General features: G+C 45.9%; 1 protein-coding gene across 2 annotated transcripts in view; it reads right to left on the reverse strand.

Annotated features, from left to right (window-relative positions):
- Positions 1 to 4918: 4918 nt before the first annotated feature.
- The window catches only part of VTI1A (vesicle transport through interaction with t-SNAREs 1A), a 464597-nt gene continuing 442744 nt past the window's right edge, over positions 4919 to 26771 (reverse strand). Inside the window, exon 9 of one of the 2 annotated variants that reach the window (XM_032177811.2) lies at positions 4919 to 5132. In XM_032177811.2, coding sequence (XP_032033702.1) covers positions 4976 to 5132 — 157 coding nt within the window. In that variant the 3' untranslated portion in view covers positions 4919 to 4975. The remainder of the gene's footprint in view (positions 5133 to 26771) is intronic. The other variant, XM_032177843.2, reaches the window with a different exon arrangement.

A 26771-nucleotide genomic window follows, 5' to 3' on the forward strand; every position in this document is an offset into this window, starting at 1 on the left:
TGGCCTTTTTTGACTTTTTACAAGGTCAATGCTTTGTTTTCCTCTCTTCCCAAGGGGGCACACGACAGTGGAAAAACAGGTGAAATACGAAAACAGTAGGCTGGACATGATGGCTCATGTCTGTAACCCCAGCACTTTGGGAGGCTGAGGTGGGAAGACTGCTTGAGTCCAGGAGTTCAAGACCAGCCCGGGCCACATAGTGAGACCTCATCTCTACTAAAAATAAATTTAAAGAAACAACAAAAAAGAAATGTAAATAATCAAAAAGAGAACACTATCTTCTGCCCCACATTGTCCTCTTTGTAAGCTACCAAAGGACAGAAAGCAGAGAACTTTATTCTCCAAAATTATAGATTTTTAGAACTAGGAGCCACCTGAGAGCCAGTTGTGGTAGACACCTGCCATGGCGTCCCAGCATCAGCATCCTTTCTCTCTTCCTTGTCTCACAGCACCCGGATTCATCTTTGGGAGACGAATGCTCTTGTACTCTCAGATCTTTGGATGGGGCTAACCTGCTCCTGGCTCCAAAGGGTGGACATGTAACCCAGACCTGGACAATGGGCATATTCCATCCCTCCAGCCTTAGTCATTCATTTAGGATGGACACATGAGTCCTATCAGTCCAAAGATAATTTTTTGGATGGACCTATTGAATAGAGGAGGTCTATTTCTGATGGGATTGCTAGCTATAAGGATAATGTCGGGCTAAGCTACTGGAGTCACCATAAAAAGTGGGCATAACTGACTGTGAAAGTGTGAGGATGAGGCCAAATCATAGAAACTTTCTTTGAGCCCCTGGATCCAGCTATACCTGAAACTAACATAATCTCTGAACTTTTCAGTTATGTGAACAGATACATCCAGTTTTGGGCTTTTAGCCTGTTTGAGTTGATTGTCTATCATTTGCAACCAAATGAGTCATGACTAATCCATTCCCCAGTTCTTTCTTTTCACAAACCAAAATCAGAGAATGGCTTGTTCAGCTGGGCATGGTGGCTCATGCCTGTAATCCCAGCACTTTGGGAGGCCAAGGTGGGCAGATCACTTGAGGTTAGGAGCTTGAGACCAGCCTGGCCAATATGGTGAAACCCCATCTCTGCTAAAAATACAAAAATTAGCCAGGCATGGTGGTGGGCACATGTAATCCCAGCTACCCGGGAGGCTGAGGCAGGAGAATCGCTTGGACCTGGGAGGCGAAGGCTGCAGTGAGTCAAGATTGCACCATTGCTTTCCAACCTGGGTGACAGAGGGAGAATCTGTCTCAAAAAAAAAAAAAAAAAGAAAGAAAGAAAAGAGAATGGCTTGTTCAACATCTCACAGTTAGGAACATAACTGGACTAGCATCTAAGCTCCCTGATATCCAGTCTAGGGCTTTTTCTAAAAACCTTTTAGAAGTATTCTTCCTGTTGAAATCACCATACAATATGGGCTAACCATATTGTATCAGATTTTTTTTTTTTTTTTTTGAGACAGGGTCTCCCTTTGTCACCCAGGCTGGAGTGCAGCTCAATTGCAGCTCACTGCAGCCTCGATCTCCTGTACTCAAGTGATCCTCCCACCTCAGCCTCCCAAGTAGCTGGGACGACAGGCATGTGCCACCACACTGGCTGATTTTTTTTTTTTTTTTGGTAGAGACAAGGTCTTCCTATGTTGCCCCGGCTGGTCTCAAACTCCTAAGCTCAATCGGTCCACCCATGTTGGCCTCCCAAAGTGCTGGAATTACAGGCATGAGCCACTGTGCCCAGCCTTTTATCAGATTTTGACAGCAAAGGCCTGTTATGATTGACAGGAACTGACCCCTGCCTATCTGACTGTTTAATGACAGTTATGACTGCCACACTGTTCCATAGTGAGAAGGGATTCAACCAAGTGTGGCTCAAACACATTATCCCTCAACCTTTCTTTCCCTAGTGGATGGAGGCAGTCTATTTCCTGAAGCTTGATAGATGGGTCTGAAGTTCACCAACACATATGGCTATGGCTGTGCTGGCTGTCAAGATATTGAAATGTACCTCTCTTGCCAGGTGTGGTGGTTTACACCTGTAATCTCAGCACTTTGGGAAGCCGAGGAGGGTGGATTGCTTGAGCCCAGGAGTTTCAGACCAGCCTGGGCAACATGGTGCAACCCCATCTCTACGAAAAAATTTTTAAAAATTAGCCAGGCATGGTGGCGTGTGCCTATAGTCCCAGCTACTTGGGAGGCTGAGGTGGGAGGATTCACCCAAGTCCAGGAAGTCAAGATTGCAGTGAGCCATGATCATGCCACTGCATTCCAGCCTGGGCGACAAGAGCGAGACCCAGCCTCAAAAAAAAAAAAAAAAAAAAAAAGATAAAATAAAGGAAATGTATCTGTCCTGATTAACAAAGAGCCACTGCCCTGAGCTCCCTGAGGTTTCCCTCCTGCCCTGGCCCCTCCGCCTGGGCCCCGCTTCCCCTAGACCTCCTGAGTATCTCAGGGCTTAATGCTTGGGTTTTAGGGAGGGGCCATCTGAACCCCACTCCAACACTATGGCCAGCGTCCCTTCTGATTGGCTGTGCCTGTGCACAGTGGGTTATTTCAAATTTAAAATTTTAGCTCTGTACATGCACACACACAGCCCATGCCCAAGGGGGAAAAGGGAGACAGAAAAGATGTAAGGTGTTTCCCCTCACTGAGAGGCAGTTCGTACCTTCTCATCTGCCCCCACAAAAGTATTGGCTCATGGTGCTTTTAACAAGGCAGTAACTATCGGACCAGGAAACGAGTACATCTGGGTACTAATCCCAATTCTCACCCAAACCTCTGTGGATCCAACTTAACTTCTCTGCATCCCACGCACGAGAAGTCAGAGGCAGAGTTCTAAGTCCTTGACCTGTATGAACTCATTCAGTCCTCATCTCTGCGAGGCAGACACTACTGTTGTCCCTATTACAAAGGAGGAAACTCAGGCAGAGAGAGGTTTGGTTACTTCAGGCTGACTTTAGAGACTTCAGGCTTAATCATGACATATGACTACCCTTGAGGTCACATAGCACAGTGGTTGTAGCATAGACTCTGGAGTCAGAATTCTGTGGGTTCAAATCCTGGCTCTGTTGCTTGGAAGCTCTGTGACTAAGTTACCTCTTAAGGGGGAAAAAAAGCTGTGTTAGTAACAGTGATTGGCTATAGTTATGTGTGTTCCAGATATTGCACAGGACATGATATTGTATGGGACAAGCTTACACTAAAAAAATCAAATTGAATGGATGTCCTGAATCTTACCTGGCAACTTTTTTTTTTTTGAGACAGAGTCTTGCACTTGTTGCCCAGGCTGGAGTGCAATGGCGCGATCTCAGTTCACCGTAACCTCCTCCTCCCGGGTTCAAGAGATCCTCTTGCCTCAGCCTCCTGAGTAGCTGGGATTATAGGCATGTGCCACCATGCCCGGCTAATTTTTATTTTTTAGTACAGACAGGATTTCTCCATGTTGGTCAGTCTAGTCTCGAACTCCTGACCTCAGGTGATCCGCCCACCTCAGCCTCCCAAAGTGCTGGGATTACAGGCATGAGCCAGCACGTCTGGCCTTATCTGGCAATCTTATATAGGAAGTACTTGGCACAGTGCCTGGCAGGTTAGAAATATCAAGAGATGAGAGGTGTCTCTATTGGAAATGGAGTTCTGAATGCCAGCTTGGTGGGTCTGCAGAGTGACACTTGCAAGGAGGACCAGATTGAGATGTTCTAGGCCACCAGAGTTGGTCTGAGCCTCAGTGGCTGTTTCTGAAGGCGGAGGAGAAGCCCAGAGCTGACTTTAGCTGGGGAAGAAGTGGAATCGGAAGGCAGAGCTTTGGTCTTCATCTCAGCTTTGGCCCCTGCTCTGGGTTTTGCAGTCCCCATGTAACCCTGGTGTCTGGTCTGTCTACAGAGCCTCCGGGGTACTCCTGAGGGACTGGGCCAGGCCCATCCAGTGCCTCCTTAGCCCCGGGAGGCCGGTGCTCTGCCATATTAACAGTTCCTGGCGGCCGCCTGGCCAGGAGGACAGCATGTCCCCAGGCCTTGGAGCACACAAAGTGATCTCTAAGTAGATGTTCCCGGAACATTCTGCTGCAGTCACACAGTGCAGGAGGGAAAGTGAAAAAACAAAACACCAAAAATACCCTGGGCTCTGCACAAGGATGAGCAAAAGGGAAGGAAGAAAGGAAAACAGACCTGAAATGGAGGTTTACACCCAGTCACACTGGGCTTAAGGGCAAACCTACGAAGAGGACGGAGGTGGCCTTCGGAGCCTAAAGTCTTTCTACCATCATCTTGTCTGCCCTTACTAGAGAGCTGTTCATCCGAGACTCCAGCGCCTTCCAGGCCCTCTCTTCTAGACGCAGCAGCCCTTGGCAGTTCACACTCCCTGCAGAGATCTACCATCCAAGACCTTCCCAGCAGGTCCCAGGTGCCTGCAACAATGTGGGCAGGTTGTCTTAACCACTGACTGCCTCGGTTCTTCAATTGTTTAAGTTGGATAACACCATAGTACTACTCACTCAGTAAACTCACAGCTTTTCCTCAGTGTTGCCTAATAACATAGATGTTAAGACCACGGGTTTGTTTGTTTGTTTTGAGACAGAGTCTCACTCTGTCACCCAGGCTGGAGTGCAGTGGCGCCATCTTGGCTCATTACAACCTCCGCCTCCCGGGTTCAAGTGATTCTCCTGCCTCAGCCTCCCAAGTAGCTGGGACCACAAGCGCGTGCCACCACGCCCGGCTAATTTTTGTATTTTTGGTAGAGACGGGGTTTCACCATGTTGGTCAGGCTGGTCTCAAACTCCTGACCTTGTGATCCACCCACCTTGGCCTCCCAAAGTGCTGGGATTACAGGCGGGAGCCACTGCGCACGGGATTTTAAGACAGACCAAACTTTGCATTCTGGCTTTGCTGCTTACCTGCGCTTTGGAGCAAGTGCGCCGTCAACCTCTTTGTGCCTCAGTTTCCTTACCTGTAAAAAGGATCTGCTCACACCTCTGCTTCATTGGATTGTTGTAAGGAACCAGCTCACATATTCAGGTGTTGAGTTTCCTGGAGATGCCTCAGTTCCCTGGAGATGCGGTGCCCAACAGGCAAAGCGTGGTCTCATTCCTGGCCAGCACTCTGGCTCGTATGATGTACTGAGCACTTCCAGGGTACTAATAAGAAGCACAGGAGAAACAGATACAATTGACAATATTCTATGCCCTCCAGGGTTTTACAGTGTGGTTGGGAAGACAGACCATTAAATCATTAGAGAAAAAGATACAAATACTTTCCTACAATTATGCTACAGAGTGGGTGCCTCCAAGTATAAATGCCTTGGACTGTCATGGAGGGAGGAAGAATAACAGGGAGGGTGCAGGAGGTGAGGCTGGGATGCTGGGAGGAGGTGAGGCTGGGATGCTGGGAGAATGTGAATGGGACAACTGGCTGACGAGGAGACCTTCAGGATGATGCTCCACCAGTGGCCCAAGGAGAAGCCCCCAGGCTACAAAGCAAGTCACCCTTACCTTGTTCTTTAGATTAACAATTTTTTATTTTTTCTTTTGAGACAGAGTCTCGCTGTGTCACCAGGCTGGAGTGCAGTGGCGCGATCTCAGCTCACTGCAACCTCTGCCTCGTGGGTTCAAGTGATTGTCCTGTCTCAGCCTCCCAAGTAGCTGGGACTTCAGGTGCCCACCACCATGCCTAGCTAATTTTTGTATTTTTAGTAGAGACAGAGTTTCACCATGTTGGCCAGGATGGTCTCGATCTCCTGACCTCGTGATCTGCCCGCCTTGGCCTCCCAAAGTGCTGGGATTACCGGCGTGAGCCACCGCACCCAGCCTAGATTAACATTTTTAAAAAAGATCCCAATCCAAGTCATGTGCTTGCAGTAGTTATTGCTCCTTATCCATCAAGGACATTCCATTTCATCATTCAGATACCTGCACACAGCCCCAACAGCCTCTTTGCAGTGGATTGGAGAAGACAGAACTATCTCTGCCTCCATTCATAGCACAGCCTTTGTGGGTGGACTCACCACAGGTGCCCCCAGGCCTTCTCCCTAAACCACCTGTTTATTCCTTAGGATCACAATCCTGTGTTACACTTGGTGAAGGGCACAAAGAAAAAGCAGACAGGGCCCGGCTGTCAAGCTGCTTCTAGTCTAACCAGGGGACATAAAACTCAATTGTTGCTTCTCTTGGCTTCTAATAGTTCATCAGGGTGGTCCTGTGTGGGGTTAAATCCCTTCTTGGGGGCACTCAGGTGAAGTCTTGTGCCTTCTGGATGTTTCTATGATTGGAACAGCCCAGTATAGATCCCAATGGGATTTCTTCCACATGTATCATTTTTGGTGAATTCCCTAATAACCCAGTGAGAAAGGCAGAGAGATGTTACATAATTCCACACCCCCCCCCCCCCCCCCCCCTTTTTTTTTTTTTTGGCAGAGTCTCACTCTGTTGCCCAGGCTGGAATGCAGTGGTGCCATCTCAGCTCACTGCAACCTCTCCCTCCAAGGTTCAAGAGATTCCTGTGCCTTAGCCTCCTGAGTAGCTGGGATTACAGATGCATGCCACTACACCTGGTTATTTTTTTGTATTTTTAGTAGAGATGGGATTTCACCATGTTGGCTAGGCTGGTCTCAAACTCCTGACCTCATGTGATCCACCTGCCTCAGCCTTTCAAAGTGCTGGGATTACAGGCATGGACCACCACGCCTGGCCCCAGTGGGTTTTATTTCATGTGTATCATTTTTGGTGAATTCCCTAAAAACCCAGTGAAAAAGGCAGGGAGATATTACCTAATTCCCATTTAACAGATAGAAATCTGAGTTCCAGAGAAAGAAAATGACCTGCCCTGGGTGACTCTGCTGAAACTTGAACTTTCATTTCTTGACTATAAATCAGCAACATTCTCAACATCATCATCTCACCTCCTATGTAGCTCCTTGAAGGCAGGGTGTGTTTCTACACATCTCTGTCTCTCTTGTATAACCTATATTTTATGAAGTGGTGTGCTGGTAAATGTTTAACAACCAGCTCTCTGAGGAAATAAATTTCTGATTTGTAGCAGTTGCCAATTTCAGTAGTGTAAATAGTCCCATCATGGCTGACTTCAAGCTACCAATGTGACATCGGCCACTTCAGAAATTCCTGAAAACTTGCTGGCCATGATAGCTCATACCTATAATCTCAGCACTTTGGGAGGCTGAGGTGGGCAGATCACTTGAGGCCAGGAGTTTGAGACCAGCCTGGCCAACATGGTGAAACCCTGTCTCTACTAAAAAATACAAAAATTAGCCAGGCATGGTGGTGCATGACTGTAATCCCAGCTACTCGGGAGGCTGAGGCATGAGACTCGCTTGAGCCCAGGAGGCAAGGGTTGCAGTGGGCTGAGAGTGTACCATTGCTCTCCAGCCTGGATGACAGAGGAAAACTGTCTCGAAAAATAAAAAATAAATTAAAAGGCTGGGCACAGTGGCTCACGCCTATAATCTCACTACTTTGGGAAGCTGAGGCAGGCGGATCACCTGAGGTCAGGAGTTCGAGAGCAGCCTGGCCAACATGGTGAAACCCCGTTTCTACTAAAAATACAAAAAAATTAGCCAGGTGTGGTGGCATGCACCTGTAACCCCAGCTACTTGGGAGTCTAAGGCAGGAGAATCCCTTGACCCCGGGAGGTGGAGGTTGCAGTGAGCTGAGATCCCGCCATTGTACTCCAGCCTGGTTAACAGAGCAAGACTCTGTCTCTAATAATAATAATAACGAATAAATTTAAGAAAAAAATCCTGAAAACTTAATAATTGTTTCCTAGAAGCTAGTATGAGCTGGTTCCAGCATACTGCTATTTGTAGAGAACCTTACCTATAATGGGGCTCAGAGATATTTGATGCATTCAGTGGTTATGATGCTCCTCCTTCCATTCAAATTCAAATACTCTGGGGGTGGAAGAAGATGCTCCCAGTTTACCCTGAAGGATGGATGGGATCTCCAGGGCTTGGGATCATCTGGACCTGCAGCTCCCCTGAGATCAAGTAATGTCGCTGGTTGGAGGTCTATGGTGCTGACAGAGAAGGAGGGAAAAACAAATTTAGAGAGGAAGGAATGAAAGAATATGGGTGAAAAGAAGAGAAAAAGAGAGAGAAGACAGAAGTGAGGAAGGAAGGGAAGGAGGGAGACAGGGAGGAAGAGGAAAAGGAAGGAAAGGAGGGAGGGAGGGAAGAAGAAGGAAGGAAAGAAAGGAAGGAAGGAAGAAGGAAGGAAGGAAGGAAGGAAGAAAGAGAAAGAAAGAAAGAAAAGAAAGAGAGAGAGAGAGAAAGAAAGAAAAAGAAAGAAAGAAAGAAAGAAAGAAAGAAAGAAAGAAAGAAAGAAAGGTGGCTTATAAGATGAATACTGGTAGAGGGAGAGTCTCCTGTGACCACCTGTAGCAAGCACCTGCATTTCATTGTCTAGTGCATAGCAGGTGCTCAGTAAATATTGCTGGCCAAGGATCCAGTCATGCTCTGCTTCTGCTATTCCTGTGTCTGATCTTATCTCCCAATGAGATTCTTTTTTTTTTTTAAATGGAGTCTTGCCATGTCGCCCAGGCTGGAGTGCAGTGGCATGATCTCAACCCACTGCAACCTCTGCCTCACGGATTCAAGCAATTCTCCTGCCTCAGCCTCCCTAGTAGCTGGGATTACAGGTGCACACCACCATGCCTGGCTAATTTTTGTATTTTTAGTAGAGACAGGGGTTTCACTATGTTGCCCAGGCTGGTCTCGAACTCCTGACCTCAAGTGATCCACCTGCCTTGGCCTTCCAAACTGCTGAGATTACAGGCGTGAGCCACCTGCCTGGCCCTATCTCCCAGTGAGATTCTAAGATCTTGGAAAGCAAAGACCATATCATTCATTTCTTACCCACAGTGGAACTGCCTCTACTCGAAGGGGTTACTGATATTATTTAAATTATCATTACAATTTTGCAATGCAGAAAACAGGCTCAGCAAGATCAAGTAAATTGTTCACATTTACACAGCTCTTAGGTGATGGGGCCAAGATTCAAACTCTCTGCTCTTTCATGCTACTTCTGAAAGGACCTGAAATCTTTCTGACAAATGAATAGTGTATTTGTCTTCTCACCTAGATGGAGACTTCCATTTCCTTTCTTTTCTATAGTAGCCATTTTTCATTTGTCACGGGAGCCCCAGTAAGAACCTAAGTACTGATGCAACCATGTAACGCATATTCTCCAAACCTTAGCCTTTGTGCACTGGCTACTAACCCATGGTGGTCATAAGATTATAAGACTTCATAAACACCCACCTCATTTTATACAGCACATAGTAGACATGGGCTCAGGGAGAGAACAGATGCACCTTTGGATTTTTCCACTGCAAGGATTATTACATATTCTCACTCATTAACAACCCTATGAGGCAGATGTTGCCAGCCCCCTTTTACCATTGGGAAAACTGAGGCTTATAGAGCTTAGCATTTGGGAGGATTTGGGAGCAGGTAGTTTATTCAGAAGGCGATCCCAGGAAGCACCAGTGAAGGAGTAGGGAAGGAAGAGACATTGCAGGTGCTCTTATGGACAACTGAGGCTTCATCCTGCTGGGGGCCTTCTGAGGAATCATTGCCTTGTGTCATCTCCTGTCCCCAAAGGGACGAGGAAGCTGAGATGCTTAGCCAAAAGCCTCTGGCCCTCTTTGGGGGATGCCTTCTTTGGAGGGGTTAAATCTAGGGCACTGTGCTTGCCCTGCTCAAGACTGAGCAAGATCTCTTTGGAACCAAGGGGAGACCCTGGGCACTTGAGGGTGGAGACTGTCAGCAGGCACAGGGAATGGCAGGTGACCTTGAAGGTGAGCCAGGGCAATATGGGGCGTGTTTGATCAAGGTCATACCTGCCCAGGGTCTTGCTGAGGGTAGAAGGAGCCAAATTGGGATTCGAATGTAGGTCTAGGCCGGGTGCGGTGGCTCACGCCTGTATTTCCAGCACTTTGGGAGGCCAAGGCAGGTGGATCGCTTGAGCCCAGCAGTTTGAGACCAGCCTGGGCAACATGGTAAAACACTGTCTCTACAAAAATACAAAAATTAGCCAAGCATGGTGGATCCTGCCTGTAGTCCCAGCTACTTGGGCGGCTGAGGTAGGAGGGTCACTGAAGCCTGGGAGGTTGAGGCTGCAGTAAGCTGCAATCACGCTGCTGCACTCCAGTCTGGGTGACAGAGGGAGACCCCATTTCAAATAAAGAAATAAAAGCAAAACCAAAAACAAATGCTGGTGTGTTTAATGCCAAAACTCATTTTTCTTCTGTGACACCAATCACTTAAGCCCAGTGAAGGAGTTAAAGTCCACACACCAGCCAGGCACAGTGGCTCATGCCTCTATTCCTAGCACTTTGGGAGGCTGAGGTGGGCGGATCACCTGAGGTCAGGAGTTCGAGACCAGCCTGCCCAACATGGTGAAACTCCGTCTCCACTAAAAATACAAAAAAAAAAAAAAATTAGACAAGCAAGATGGTGGGTGTCTGTAATCCCACCTACTCGGGAGGCTGAGGCAAGCGAATTGCTTGAGCCCGGGAGGCAGAGGTTGCAGTGAGCCGAGATTGCACTATTGCACTCCAGCCTGGAAGACAAGACCAAGACTCTGTCTCAAAAAAAAAAAAAAAAAAAAAAAAAAAAAAATGTCCACAGACCTTGGAGGTGGACTGGGTGGGCTGGTGAGAAGAGTAGGGGTCAAAGATAGGTTGCCACCCAGGGTGGAGGCCTGTCTAGTCCTAACAAGGGCAAGAGGTGCTATCATTAGCATCTCCTGCACACTCAGGAGCATAGAAAAGCCCCTGTCCCAAATGTAATTACCAGTACTTAGAGTATGAGTGGAGGCAGGATCTATGAGCAGCAAAATACACAAGGGACGCAAGAGTCACACTTCCCAGATTAAAGAATGACCGACAAGATGTGGAATAGCCTGGGATTATATTAATGACACTAACCACCGCTTCCTCCACATTTTGAACTTTTCTGAAGCACCAAGCTGCATCTTCACATATCCCAGGGTCAGCCACATTTTCTGCAAAGGGCTAACAGGTAAATACCTTAGGCTTTGAGAGCCACAGGGGCTCTGCTACTCAGCTCCACTGTTGTAGCATGCAAACAGCCATGGACAATCAGTCATTCAAAGGGGGTGGCTGTTTTAAAAGCTTTATATAAAGAGACAAAAACAGGCACCTGCTAGATTTGGCCCACACGCCATAGTTTGCTGACCCCTGACATGTACTGTGTCTAACCCTGGCAACAACTCTCCCAAAGCAGTTTTGTTGACTCCATTTTATAGCTAAGTAAACTGGTTCAGAGAGGTTAAGTAACTTGTGTGAAGTCACACAGCAGGTAACTACCAAGCTGGAATGGAGACCCAGGTGTGATTCCCAAACTGATGCTACTTATGTCTTGACTTGGGATCAGCCTGATGACATACTTGTGCTTCTGTGAAGCCCTATGGGGGGATTCCAAACACCCAGGGTGACAGACCCCAGGCTTCTGCCTCCCTGCGTGGGGCTCCGGAAGAAAGCTAGAGGCCCTCTATTGCTGTCACCCAGATGCCACATCTCCTCAGGAAGGAGAGGTCCAGAGCCAAGCTCAGGCATGGCCAGCGTTACATGGCTGGAAGCCTGTCTTGGCATCAGCTGCCTGGCGCCCAGTTAAACTTTTGACTTCCCAAAATGGAGAAGTTGAAAGTTCTGCTGGGCACTTTTTTTTTAAGGAAACATTTTTTGTTGTTAATTATTTACCAGAAATGGGTCTGTTTCTCTTTCTCTCTTTCTCATTCTTCCCCGCTCCTAGAATTATCTTCCCTTCAGATTCCCCCCACACAAAGAGTTAACACTGGGGTAAGAGGCATTTAATGGCTTCTCTTTCCAGACAAAGGAAAGCTAAAGTGTGGTTAGGGAGAGAACCGGGGGCTCTGGAAGCTTTTCCCTGGGGAAGTTGTTTCCTATTGGCCCGACCTAGCTACCTTGCATCTGATGTATAATTTAGCGATCCATTTCTTGCCACCCACCTAGCGTCGTCTGTTATCTGTGGGTATTTATCGACCCTTTCCCCAAGAAACTGCCTGGAATAGAGGTGGGGAAGCCTGACAATCCCATTGTCCGAGAGGTTAAACATTAAGCTGGGCTCAAAGTTTGCTCCCCACCCCCACCCCCTGCTGCCCTTAAATTGCCTTTGGCCACACCTCCTTGCCAGAGCGTGAGGTGCTAATGACCTGATTTACATCTGTGTAAATCCGAGCTACGGGCACTAATGAGGCCTGAAGTGGAGGTAGCGGACTGGGGTGGAAACACGGCTTACCCTACACGAGCCCTGTCAGAGACGCCCAAAACAGAACCCCAGGCCCAAACCTCACCTCCAGAGTCGAGGCAGCAGGGAAAGAGTTAAACAAGAGGCAAGTGACTCAACGCACTGCTGCCCTCCCCCTGGAAGCACCTTTCCCCAAGTCCCAGGGCACAGGGGCTTAGCCCAGGACCATGCATAATTGATGACGTCAGCGAGGCCGGATTTCCCCAAGCTGGTCATGACAGTGAATATTCACCTCATCCTAGGCAAGGGCAGAGCACCCTAACCCCGGTCACCGAGCGTCCATCTCACTCCAGCATTTTGGGGACAAAGGCTCCCACGGCAAGAGCTGGGTTGGAGGAGGGGCAGCCATGGGCAGCAGTACCCAAGTTGGTTTCAAGTCAAACTGATGGGGGGTCAGTTTCTTCTCCACAGCTTACTTACTTGTTCTGTGACCTTGAGAAAGTCACTGTCACTTCCTAAGCTGTTTATCTGTAAGGTGAAGATGATAATAATTCTACCTCACTTGTAGAGTGTTGGGAAGATGACCTGAGCTAGCATATGTGAGTGTTTTGCATGGTACCTGGCACAGAGGTGCTCAGTGACTTTATCCATTGCTTTCTTTTTTTTTTTTTTTTTCTGAGATGGAGTTTCGCTCTTGACACCTAGGCTGAAGTGCAACCTCTGCCTCCCGGGTTCAAGCGATTCTCTTGCCTCAGCCTCCCAAGTAGCTGGGATCACAGGCATGCGCCACCATGCCTGGCTAATTTTTGTATTTTTTAATAAAAAAGGGGTTTCTCCATGTTGGCTAGTCTGGTCTCGAACTCCTGACCTCAGGTGATCCACCCGCCTCAGCCTCCCAAAGTGTTGGTATTACAGACATGAGCTACCGTGCCTGGCCTTATCTGTTTATTTCTAAATGGATGGCCCTAAAGGGAAATCAGGATTGACAGATGGCAGGAAGACACAGGAATTTGGTAGAAAAGGAGCTAAAGAAGTTTTTAATTAAAAAAATTATTTGTATATATTAATGGGGTACAAGTGCAGTTTTGCTACATTGACATATTGCATTGTGGTGAAGTGAGTGCCTTCAGTACCTCCATCATTGGAGCAATGCACATTGCACCCACCAAGCAACCTCCTATCATCCATCCACTCCCACCCCCTCCACCTCTCTGAGTCCCCATTGGCCATCATTCCACACTCTTCTTCCATGGGTACACATTGTTTAGCTCCCATTTATGAATGATAGCATGTGGTATTTGTCTGTGCCTGGCTTATTTCACTTAATGGGCCTCCAGTTCCATCCATTTTGCTGCAAAAGATAGGATTTCATTCCTTCTTTATGGCTGAGTAGTATTCCACTGTGTGTGTATATATATATATACGTATATATATACACATACGTATATATATACACATACGTATATATATATATATATATATAAAACGTTAAAAAAATCTAGTCCTCTGTTGATGGACACTTACGTTGATTTTGTATCTTTCTTATTGTGAATAGTGCTGTGATAAACAGAAAAGTGCAGGTATCATTTTGATATAATTTCTTTTCCTTCAAGGAGATACCCAGTAGTGGGATTGCTGGATGGAATGGTTGTTCTTTTTTTAGTTCTTTGAGAAATCTCCATATTATTTTTCATAGAGGTTGTATTAATTTACATTCCCACTGTCAAGGTATAAATGTTCTCTTTTCTCTGCATCTTTGCCAACATCTGTTATTTTTTGTCTTCTTAATCATAGCCATTCTGATTGGTGTAAGATGATATCTCATTTTGGTTTTAATTTGCATTTTTCTGATGATTGGTGATGTTAAAATTGGAGAATTAAAAAAAGACCCTCCAGGCACAGGCCAGTGCAGAGTCTGGGGGCCATGCTTAGCTCTCCCATTTGGGGGATGCCCTTGGTTTAAACTCTCTGAGCTCAGTTTCTGCATCTGTAAAATGGGAGTGTGGGGGATGCTTACCCTCCTGCCCTGGAGGTTGGAGATGAGCTTCATGTGAGCTAAGGAGTGTGAATGAGCTTTGGAACCCACGATCCCTTCACGAGATGGTTAATTTTATGTGTCAACGTGACTGGGCTAAGGGATGCCCAGATAGCTTGTAAAACATTATTTGCAGGAGTGTCTGTGAAAGTGTTTCCGAAAAGCTTAGCTATTTGAATCAGTAGACTGAGTAAAGAAGATGGCATCATGTAATACATGGCCTGAATAGAACAAAAAGGCAGAGGAAGGGATTTCACTCTCTTCTTGAGCTGGGCCATCAATGCTTCTCCTGCCCTTGGACATTGGAACTCTTTGTTTTCGGACTTTCGGACTCAGACCAGGACTTACACATTAGCTGTCTGACTCTCAGACCTTTGGACTCAGACCAAATGACATCACCAGCTTTCCTGATTCTCTAGCTTGCAGACAGCAGATTGTGGGACTTCTTGACTTCCAAAATTCCATGCACCAAGTCCCACAATAAATCGCTTCCTCTATCTATCTATCTATCTATCTATCTATCTATCTATCTATCTATCTATAAATCAATCAATCATCTCGCTAGCCATCCATTCATGTCTGTATCTCCTACTGGTTCTATTTCTCTGGAGAACCCTGACCAATAACACTTCAGAAATGCAAGGGATTGTTAAGGATGTCAAGGTATCATCCATTGCAGTGTGTTCCTGATAATAATGACGGTGGTGATGATACTAACAGCACAAACTCCAAGTTCTCAGGGTCAAGAACTGCTCCTTCTTTGTCACCCTCAACTCCTCCCCAAGACAAGCACAGGGAGGAGCTCAGGACATGATTCACACACACATTTGAACTAGTTTCGTGTAATGGATCAGCACCACCTGTACGGCTGCATACAAAGACAGACCAAAGCAAGGCAGATCTGCGCTGCCTTCCCAGGCAGAACTGTTCCTCCCCTGTGCGCATCTATTATTCCAGTCCCTCTGCTGACGGCCTGATTCCTTGTATGTGCTCAATAAATGTGGTTGGATGAACGAAGCATATTACTATTACCAGTTCAGTTCTCTGCTACACACTTTCATAGAACAATGTTCCTTTCCTCTGTAGAAGAATTATTATTATTTTTTTGGTCATTGTGATGATTTTTAAAATGGTCACCAATACTTTGATATTCCTTCCACGGAAAGGTGGGGTTTTGTCCCCTCCTCTTGGACCTGGGCAGACTAGTGACTGCTTTGACCAATTGGGTACGAGATATAAATTAAACCTTGTGACTCTGCCCCTCATTCTCTCGGTGCTCCCTTTCGAAATGTGTCCCCTGGGGACACAGCCACCAGGCTGTGAGAAGCTGGGGCCACCTGGGGAGGCCACATGCAGTGCTCCACTGCACAGTCCCAGCTTAGCCTGACCCTCCACTCATCGCAGCCCAGATGCTACATGCATGAGTGACAAAGCTCCAGGTGACTCCAGTTGATCCCACTTGTCCTTATCACCCCTAAGTTGCACATCTTCCAGCCGATTCCCGAAACATGTGGAACAGAGACAAGCCATGCCCTCCGGGCCTGTCTGAGCTCTTGACCATAGACTCTGTGAGCATAATAAGGTGATGGTGCTTTTCCAGGAGGAAGCTGGGGGTGATCTGCTGTGGTAATTGGAATCTCCTTAGCTTGCATGTCTGCTACTGAAGTGTCAGCTCTCTGAGGGCAGAGTGCAGGTCTGGTTTGCTCACTACTCCTTCAGGGATGGGACTAGGGTGGGGTCAACCAAGTGCCTATGGCACAAAAGTTAAAAAGGTACTCACCTTCAGGGCTGTGGGAGTTCAGGGTGAGTGCCTCAGAGCCAGTGTCTCCTTAGATGCAGTGCCTTAAGCGCCCTTCCTGCCTCACCCTCATTCTGGCCCTGATCCCTGGAGACCAGCAGAGTGCCTGGCCCATAGCAGGCACTCAATAAAGATTAAATGAATCAATTAGTGAAGGAATAAAAGAAACGGACCCTGAAATGACATCTTCCTTGAGGTGGTAACGAAAAGCAGCAGCACTAGACTTGGAATCAGAGGGAGATAAATTCAAATCTCAGTGTTGTGACTTCCTCACCGCGGAAACACGAGCAAGTTACTTAGCTTCTCAGAGCCTGTGGCATTAATACTGTCCCAGAGGGTTACTGTGAAGAGTAAGGGAAATAACATGTATGTAAAGTGCCTGGCATGTGTGGGGAATCAACACACGTCATTCCCCTTTGCCTCCCCACTCCCTTAAAGTAGGCAACCATTCAGCAATCTCACAAAACTCTGCTGGGTGCAACATTCCAGAGCCAGGGAGAGTCACAGTTTGGAAAATCCTGAGTTTGCCCCCATAGGGAGTTTGTTTTCATTTGCTTGCTTTTTTTTCTCCTTAGCAAAGAGGCAGTATATTATAGTAATTAGAATCACATGAATCAGAGACAGCTAGGTTTGGGTTAAATCATAGCCCTCTGCCACTAACTTATTATATAATCAGCCTAAAGTCATTTAAACTGAACCTCAGTTTCCTCATGTAACAGCTGCAATTAAAAACACTAAAATCTCTGTGGCTAAATGCAATAGAAATTGAGTTCATGATCATATTACAGCTCAACACAGGAGTATTCAGCAGGTGACCTCCTCTGGAAGGTGAGTCATGAACCCAAGCTCTTTGCGTTTGGTGGCTCCCCCATCCTCTAGACCTCAAGGTCATTGGCTGGATCCTCTACATCTACTGGCAGAACAAGAGCGAGGAGCTTTGCAGGGGAGGTTTTTATGGGCCCGGGTTGGAAGTGGCACATGCTACTTCCCCTCAGATTCTACTGGGCAGAACCAGTCACATGGTTTCACCTAACCGCAAGGGAATCTGGGAAGTGTGCTCTAGCTGGCTGCTCAGGAAGAAAGGGACGATGCATAACAGTCCTTGCCATATCTCATCTGTTAAATGAAGCAAATCCTGGAGATAACCAAGAGGGCTGTGGAGAGATATAAATTAGACAAAATGTGCAGTATGCTAATGCAGATCCTGTCCCAGAATAAGTGCTCAATAATGGCAGCTATTCAGTTCATCATCCACATGTGGGTCAGTACCATTGTTTATCTACTGTGGAGGACACTAGAACATGGAAGAAATACACCACCACAGTGTGCTACGGGGACTGTGCTTCTTGAAGCTAAGATATCTGATTATCAACACACATTGAGCAGACACAGTGCTTCATAGGTTAGGGTCCATGGGAGATGCAAATGAACAAAAACTGATCCTTGGTCTCATAACCAAGGATTAGTCTCATTGAGCTTGTTCTTACTCAATGAGGCTGATGGACTTGGCCCCAATGCCTATAATGCGAGTAAAATGTATTAAGCATCCAGAAGGAAATATGTCTAAATTTCAGCTAAAGGGATTAGGGAAGCCATTTGGAGAATGTGATATCTAAGTTACACCATGAAGGTTTCCAAAAGGTGAGACGGCAGGAAAAGGCTTTGTTAGGGAAGAGACCAATGAGAGAAAAACCATGGAGAGAAGATCCGAGACAGTTTGGGAAACGGCAAATAATTCAAATGGCAGCAACAGAGTGTGTGAGTATGGGGAGAAACAAAGTGGTTACAGGCCAGCAGGAACAGACATAGGCATGGAGATTTGCATGCTGTGATGAATGACACTGGCTTTATTCTGTGGGCAGTGGTGAGCCATGAAGAGTTTAGGGTTTCCAGCAGCATTATTTTGATCATGACACTGAGCAAACTTTCGCACAGCTATCAGAGTTGGGTAAGACAGGTACTGTATTTTTTGTTTTTTGTTTTTGAGATGGAGTCTCATTCTGTCGCCCAGGCTGGAGTGCAGTGGCATGATCTTGGTTCATGCAACCTCCACCTCCTGGATTCAAGCGATTCTCCTGCCTCAGCCTCTCGAGTAGCTGGGATTACAGGCGTGCACCACCTCACCCGGCTAATTTTTGTATTTTTAGTACAGACAGGGTTTCCCCACGTTGGCCAGGCTGGTCTCAAACTCCCAACCTCAGGTGATCCACCTACCTCAGCCTCCCAAAGTGCTGGGATTACAGGCGTGAGCCACTGCGCCTGGCCAGGTACGGTATTTTCATTTCACAGATGATGGAACTGAGACCAGAAACTGTCTAAGCAATATATATATTACAGAGTAAATAATTTTAGCTACAAAATCAGTGGGTTGGACTAGAAACTTTAATTTCCCCCTTTGTATCAGTTAGGTTTTTATTCCACAATGCTGCATAACAAAAGGCTCCTAAGTCTCAGTGGCATACAACACAAATGCATACATTTCCAGCTCGTGGTTCTATGAGCTGGCCGAGGCAGCACTGTCTTAGGGTATGGATTGACTGGGCTTCATTTCAGACAGTAGGGCAGGTCGAGGTTTTCTCCCTGTGTCTCTTATCTTCCTTTAGTGGTTTCTTAGGGCATGCTCTTTTCATGGCATATGGCAGAAAGAAAAGACAGCAAGCCAAATGCACAAACCCATTTCTGTCCTAAAAAAAAAAAAAATACAGTACCTGTCTTACCCAATTCTCTGATAGCTGTGCGAAAATTTGTTCAATGTCATAATCACAATAATGCTGGATTATTGTGGAATATACTGGAAACCCTAAACTGTTCACGGCTCACCATTGCCCACAGAATAAAGCCAGCGTCGCTGATCACAGCATGCATATTTCCATGTCTATGTCTGTTCCTGCTGGCCCACAACTCCTGTCATGTCTGCATGGCCACGTCAGCGGCCAAGCCCAATGTTTAGGGACAGAGAAGTACTGTGCCCTAGTGAAGCCATAAGAGGGGGATTATAATGCTATAGAAGGAAGGATTGGGATGATAATCTCATTGACCACACTCCTATTGTTAATGCTCAGTGATCCTAAGTGGGAGAGCCCGTTATTCCAGCACGTTACTCTGGAGTTGGCAGAAGTAATAGAAGTGATACAGAATGAATTGCTGTATATAAGCAGATATATGGCAGAATCCCAGCATATAAAAATTTAAGTTATAAGAAACTCAGCTACATGGCCACACACACACAGAGAACAATTGAAATGGTGTAGCACCTGGCATTTCCCTGGGAAAGCCTGTGTTCTGGAAGGGCCTCCCATAGGATGCACATCTCACCTATGGCTCCTACACTGAGGGTGGGAGCCAGCATTTTGTGGCCTTCACACACACAGGCTCAACTGAAGAAATAGCAACCGTTTCCCTTGAGAAAAAAAGGAAAAATAGGTTGTGCTGGATTTGTTGCAATATGGCAGTACCACACACTTTAAGGATGATTTCCGGGATTTTCAGGATGACTAGACCACTGTGGAAGGCTTGTCATGTGATGGGGTCGGGGTATAAGTTGGCAGCTAATCGCAAAAAAATCAGTTAAAATGGAGAAACTTTTAAAAACAATTCATATGCATATACTGTAAATGCTTTTAAAAATTTAAACGTGGTGGCTGGGCATGGTGGTTTATGCCTGTAATCCTAGCACTTTGGGAGGCTGAGGCAAGCAGATCACTTGAAGCCGGGCATTCAAGACCAGCCTGGCCAACATGGTGAAACCCTGTCTCTACTAAAAATAAAAAATTAGCCGGGCATGGTGACATGCCTGTAATCCCAACTACCTGGGGAGGCTGAGGCACAAGAATCACTTGAACCCATGAGGCAGAGGTTGCAGTGAGCTGAGATCACGCCACTGCACTCCAGTCCGGGTGACAGAGCGAGACTCCATCTACAAAAACAAAATGAAACAAACAAAATTTAAACATAGTAAGTATACATTTTCTTTACCAATCTTTTGATGTGGAACCAAGGCTTTTCTTTTTTTTTTTTTTTTTTTTGAGGCGGGGGGCTCCTCTCCCCTCGCCGGAGTGCAGTGGCGCAATCTCGGCTCACTGCAGGCTCCGCCCCCCGGGGCTCACGCCATTCTCCTGCCTCAGCCTCCCGCGTAGCTGGGACTACAGGCGCCCGCCACCTCGCCCGGCTAATTTTTTGTATTTTTAGTAGAGACGGGGTTTCACCGTGTTAGCCAGGATGGTCTCGATCTCCTGACCTCGTGATCCGCCCGCCTCGGCTCCAAAGAGCAAACCCATTCTTAAAGGAATGGGTTTGCTCTTTGGAGTTCCGGCTTCTCTTTCTTGCCTAAGCCAAATGCACATCATTTGCAATTTCCAGTTGTGGTTTTCTTAAGGTGAAGCCAGATCTTAAAGATACCTGGAGAACAATCAGATTGCAAGCCTCTTTGAGGAGTTTTATGTTTCTTCTCCAATCTTTTATTCTGTCTCACGTCCACTTAATATTTTTCCTATCAACTTTATGGAGGAATAATTTACATATAATAAACTGCATCTAATTACAACACATAATTCAATGTCTTTTAACAGTTGGATACAGTCTTATACAGCTGTGAAACACAATCAAGCTACAATGCATTTCTATTACCCCCAAACAAGTCCTTAATTTTAAGGATTTTTTTTTTTAGCAACTCTTCTTTATAATTCCAAAGTATGCCTTTAGTTTTCATAGATATCACTATGCTCTCTTTGCTTCTTCCTATTTCATTGGCTGCCATACTTTTCTGTTAAATTAGTTCATTGCAATGTTGTGGTGTAAGCAGGTTTGGGCACAAATCTGGTGGGCTCATGGTAAGCATTAAACTCAGCTGGGGAAGCAGAGGTGCACGGAAATACTAGAGAGTATGAAATGCACCAATCCTGAGCATTCAGATGACTATGGACACGCATCCCCTAGGATGTTTTACAGAGGCCCGGAAGAGCAGCCAATGGATCAGAGTTAGTAGGGGCTGATTAGCGAGTCTGTACTCAGGGCTGCCACATACCATTGTCCAGTCTGTGCACTGCACAAACTGCTGCCTAAGGGGACAAATGGCAATTAAATTCCTGCTAGAACTACTCTTTCCAAGCCCTGTGCTCTGCTGCAGTCTTCTGTCTAGAAGAGATACCTTTTTCTAATTTGTCTATCCAAAGGTGGTACCTTTTTCCAATTTGTGCCAAAGCCCTGTAGAGACTAGTAGCAGTTCCACGTTACTCCATCTGTGATGTGGACCTTAACACTGGTTTTAATACCCAGCCAGCAAATAAGACGAGGCTACACTGAATCATCATGGTGAACCTCCATGAACTCAATGCCCGTGTATTGACACGGGGCACCTCGACATCACTCAACATCCTCACAGTGACCCATTGAAAATCCCAAGGATTGTTTAGGCTCAGGGAGCTATTCCTTTTGAGTAGGTTGTCACTTTCCCCAGTCCAGGCCAGTACACTGCTTGATTTGGAGGACTCTCTGAAACCCTGACTTCCTTTTGATGGATGCTGCAAGCTCTGCAGTAAAGCCCTGCAGTCTCCCCAGTTAAATGTGATGGATGCTGGAGATCTGCAGGGCTCAGCACCAGGTCACATCTCCTCATCACAGCCCCACTGTCTTTTTTAGAGACAGGGTCTCACTCTGTTGCCCAGGCTGGAGTGCAGTGGTAAAATCACAGCTCATTGTAACCTCAAACTCCTGGGCTCAAGCGATCTTCTCATTTCAGCTTCCAGAATAGCTAGGACTACAGGCAGCTGCACACCACCCCTCCTCGTTCAATTTTTTTTGGAGACAGTCTTGCTATGTTGCCTGTGGTGGTCTCAAGCTCTTGGCCTCAGGCGATCCTCCCACCAGAGCCTCCCAAGGTGCTGGAATTACAGGTGTGAGCCACTACATCAGGCCCCCCCCATCGTCTTGATAGAAGGGCTGCACTCTCTTTTATGGGGGTTTGTCCTTTTCCTCCTCCTGAACCTCATCGTGTTGCCTACCTTTCTCATTGGTATTGTGGAGAAGAGCAGAAGAAGGGCCAAAAATGTTGCCTCAATTGCCTGCGTTAGCTAGAATTTTTTCAGTTAAGTGATACAAACCCAATTCTTATTGCCTTATGCAGAAAAGGGGACATAATGATTGGCTCAGGTAATTGAGAGTCCCATTATATACTTCAGGCACAGCTGTATCCAGGAGTTCAAGTGATGCTAGCAGGACTAGCATCCTAGTACTGCTTTTTTTTTGGATTGGACTGAAACTTTAAACTTTTTTTGTAAAGTGCAGAAAAACAAAAGGTGAAATCTTGTAAGAAAAGAGATGATTAACAAAAGAAAGGTAATTTGCCTTTCGATTTCTCAGAGAAGGTAGCAGTTGCGTGTTTCAAATGGCAGAGCTGATCTTTCCTGCTGATGCCAGTCTGTAACAGAGTAAGATATTTGGTTGCCATAAATGCAATTAACAATCCCAATTAATATGTACGTTTGGGTGGATGGAAGAGCTTAAACTGGGCCAGGTGCAGTGGCCCAGTGGCCCGTGAAGAGAACCCACTTCTCTTCATGCCTCGGTTGTACTTTCCTCTGAATTGCTTCTTCTCAGGCAGTCTCTCTCTGCCTGGTGGCAAAGAGACCACCAGCAGTAGAAGGCTTGTACCCTTCTTGCTTAAAAACCCAGTGGGAAATCATACCATCTTTTCTGGTGACTGAAAAATCAATGGTGAGAGGAATCTGATTGGCCAAATTGGGTATTGTGCCTGCTGCGGTAGGGTCAGACCCATCCGAACGGCATGGACCCAGTGGGATTATTATAGAATGGGGGACAGATTGTCCCTAAAGGAATGCCGTCAGAGATGAAATAATTTTCAGTGACTTCACAGCACTTGTCCACAGCACATGGACACACACACACACACACACACACACACACACACACACACACACTATTTGACCAAGAGCAAGAGAGCACAGTTTAAACTCTTTTTTTTTTTTTTTTTTTTGAGACAGGATCTTGCTGTCACCCAGGCTGGAGGGCAGTGGCTCAACCTTGACTCACTGCAGCCTTGACCTCCTGGGCTAAAGTCATCCTGCCACCTCAGCCTCTGGAGTAGCTGGGACTAGAGACGTGCCATTGCACCCAGCAAATTTTTGTATTTTTTTTTTTTTGTAGAGATGAGTTCTGTGTTTCCCAGGCTGGCCCCAAGCTCCTAGGCTCAAGCAATCCGCCCATCTCGGCCTCCCAAAGTGCTGGGATTACAGATGTGAACCATTGCACCTGGCCCAGTTTAAGCTCTTCAATCCACCCAAACACACACATTAATTGGGATTGTTAATTGCATTTACTGCAACCAAATATCTTACTCTGTTACAGACTGGCATCAGCAGGGAAGATCAGCTCTGCCATTTGAAACACCCAACTGCTACCTTCTCTGAGAAATCAAAAGGCAAATTATCTTGCTTTTGTTAATCATCTCTTTTCTTACAAGATTTCACCTTTTGTTTTTCTGCACTTTACAAAGAGAAGGTGTGTTTTTATGCTCTGTGTAGATCTTGGCAGTTAACAGAACCCTTTGATTTTTAAGTAAGAGTGAGTCCTGCGTGTGCAGAGAAGGCTCCAATAGGCTGGGGACGGTACCTTTAGGTTCATGCCTTCCCCCAGCGCTGGATCGGAAGGATTGGACTGAAACTTTAAACATTTTGAGCAATACCTAGAATATGTATAATTTATAAGCCACACACCGTTGGCTGTCAAATAGGCGATTGATCTGACTCGGATCTTGTTAATTATCTTCCACATACATTACGCCTTAACAGATCTTCAGTATACTGTGTATCAATATTAATAAGATTATAAAACACTATTGATAATTAGGAACAGAAAGAGACCAGGCCTTTGATTCTGGCTGTTACAAATGCCCCTGCCTCTCTCCAGATTAGAAAGCGGCCCCTTTACATTTAATAATATCAGATCAGAACATCCATGTCCTAAAGTGGGTTATTAGGAGACAGCTAAGATTTGCACCAGGATGCAAGGGGCTATTTGAAAATGAATATGAGAGCGGCGCTGATGTGCGAGAGATTTGTGTTTCTTGTCCACAGGAGGCCTGATGGGGTGGGTGGGGCTTAAGAGGGAGCTGTGCCCACTTTGATCAGCCAAATTCCTCATTTTCTTTGTCCAGGCAAATCAGATCAATTTGGTTTTGCAGGATATTCACCAGGCTGGCATTTTATCTTGATTTCCTCAATTGGATGAAAGGTGCCCCTTTGGGAAGACAGAGGAAGGGGCTGGTGAGATGCAAGGCGGATTTCAAGCCCGTTTCATTTTGGATGGCACTTTATTTTCTATTTTTCCTCTTTGGAAGAGCCTCATCTTTCATGTTTTTGTTGGGTTCACAAACTCATTAACATCAAACAGGCAGATCTGCCACTAACTAGGAAAACGCGAGCAATTTCGCATATAAATAGAAAACCTTGAAGCTTGGGGCTGGGGCCAGGCCTCCTCACCTGGCTGAGGAGGGGGCAGAGGAGGAGGAGGGGAGGGAGCAAAAGGACACACTAAGGACCTTTCAAAGGCCAGTCTTAATGTGTTTGAGCAGAGATCAGTGGCTTCTAGGTCTGGGTGTGCACAAGAATTACTAGGGGATGTTTATCAATCATATTTGTATTTGATACAAATTCAAAGGCATTCTGTGTGTTTAGTAAACTTCCTTCAGTGGTTCTAAAACTAAATCTGACTTTTAGTCCATCTAGTTTTAACATTTATGATTCTTTCAGTTGCAAATGACCAGAACCTCTAACCAAATTGTTTTAATAAAGAATGGCAAACTACTGGGTCTTGTCACTGTCCAGGAGATCCAGGAGATATCTGGCTTCTGATGGAGTGAGAGCCGCAGCTGAGACCATAGTTCCATTTCTTAGCTCCCGTTGTCTGGCTTAGCCTCAGGCTGACTCTATCAACAGGCTGCCATAGCTCCCTACTTCATTCCCTCCATCACTGGGGAAGATAGCATACCTCTTCCATAAACTTTCATGGAGGAGATGAGCTTCTCTTTCCTAGAAGGTGCTAGAAGCTGGCTGTCACGTCTCTGACTCTGGGTTGTTACCTGCAGATACCTGAACCCAACCAGACATTATGGTTGGGGACAGGTGAAACGTATAGGCTTAAAGACCTGGAGCTGTGGGTGAATTCAACTTACCCTAACTATACAGTCACAGTGGAGGAGAGAAGCATTCCAAACTTTAGACCTGCTTCCCAGAAGGAGGAAAAATGGAGCATGGAAAGCAAAGCACAGAGTTCTACCATCCACATCTTCCAAGTGACATTGGCATGCCCTGCAAAAGCCCTTGTATCTGGTCTGCTTGAATACTTGCAGTCTCAGAGAGCTCACTGCTTGCCCCCTCAGTCTCTTTAATCTCCAAACAATGTCCCAGAATAAGCCATTTGGGGTTCCATCTTAAAGATGGTTGAGACATCATTAAAAATGTTCCTTCCTCCACATATCAACTTCAGGCATTCAGCACTTGGTACCTGGCTGTCATCATTACATCCTCTGATAACCCCATCTGGGCACACTCATTTATTAGGAGCCACAGAAAGAAGGTATGTGTCTCTACATGTTCTGTGAATTTGTCCTTGTGGACAAGTCTTAAGGACCACTTGTGGCCACCATAGTCAAGCAACAATCTTTCAGCAATCAAAGTGATTCACATCAAGTAATAATAAGCAACCTGTCGTGTCCTAGACTCAGAGATATGTTTATTTATTATTTGTTTCCTCCCCTAAAAAGATTTAAGGTGATTTAAAAAAATACAAATATGATTGAGAAAATAAAACACAGATAATGACATGGGCACAAGAGAGAAATAGGATACAATAATAAGAGAATGTAGTAGCAAAATTTGCATGTTGTACAAACTGGCAGTATTACTGAAGGTAGTCTTAAATTTGAATTTCCTGGTGTATTAGTCTGTTCTTACATTGCTAATAAAGACATACCCAAGACTCGGTAATTTATAAAAGAAAGAGGCTTAATTGACTCACAGTTCCAAATGGCTGGGGAGGCCTCAAAATTATGGTGGAAGGTGAATGCGGAGCAAAGTCGCATCTTACACGGTGGCAGGCAAGAGAGCTTATTTAGGGGGAACTCCCACTTACAAAACCATCAGATCTCGTGAGACTTATTCACTATCACAAGAACAGTATGAGAGAAACCGCCCCCAGGAGTCAATGATCTCCACCTGGCCCCACCCTTGACACGTGGGGATTATTACAATTCAAGGTAAGATTTGGATGGGGACACAGCCAAACTATATCACCTGGTAATCAAAGCAAAGTGGTAACCATGCTAAGTTACAAAATTTGCATTGTCATGAAGAAGTATCAGTTAAGCACTTAGGTGGCACAAGACTAAATCCTGGCTCTCCTTCATCCTAGCTTTGTGGCTGTGGGTACCATATTATCTAACAGCTTTCAGCCTCAGTTTTCTCAATGAAAAAATGGGGTTAATATTCTATGAGTGTATACTGATGTCAATAAATAATTAAGTAAGCAAAAAGGAGAGGAGAAAAGCTCTTCCTTACAGAATTCCAGTTTTCAATGGAGAAAGAAATATGGAAATAGAGAATCAGCATTTGGCAAACACCCCAATCATGATTGTTTTCAAGAAAGGATCATTGATAGATGTTAAAATTAGTGGGAAAAGTATGATG

Source organism: Hylobates moloch, unplaced genomic scaffold (assembly GCF_009828535.3).
Source record: "Hylobates moloch isolate HMO894 unplaced genomic scaffold, HMol_V3 SCAFFOLD_3, whole genome shotgun sequence".
In the NCBI taxonomy this organism is placed as follows: domain Eukaryota; kingdom Metazoa; phylum Chordata; class Mammalia; order Primates; family Hylobatidae; genus Hylobates; species Hylobates moloch.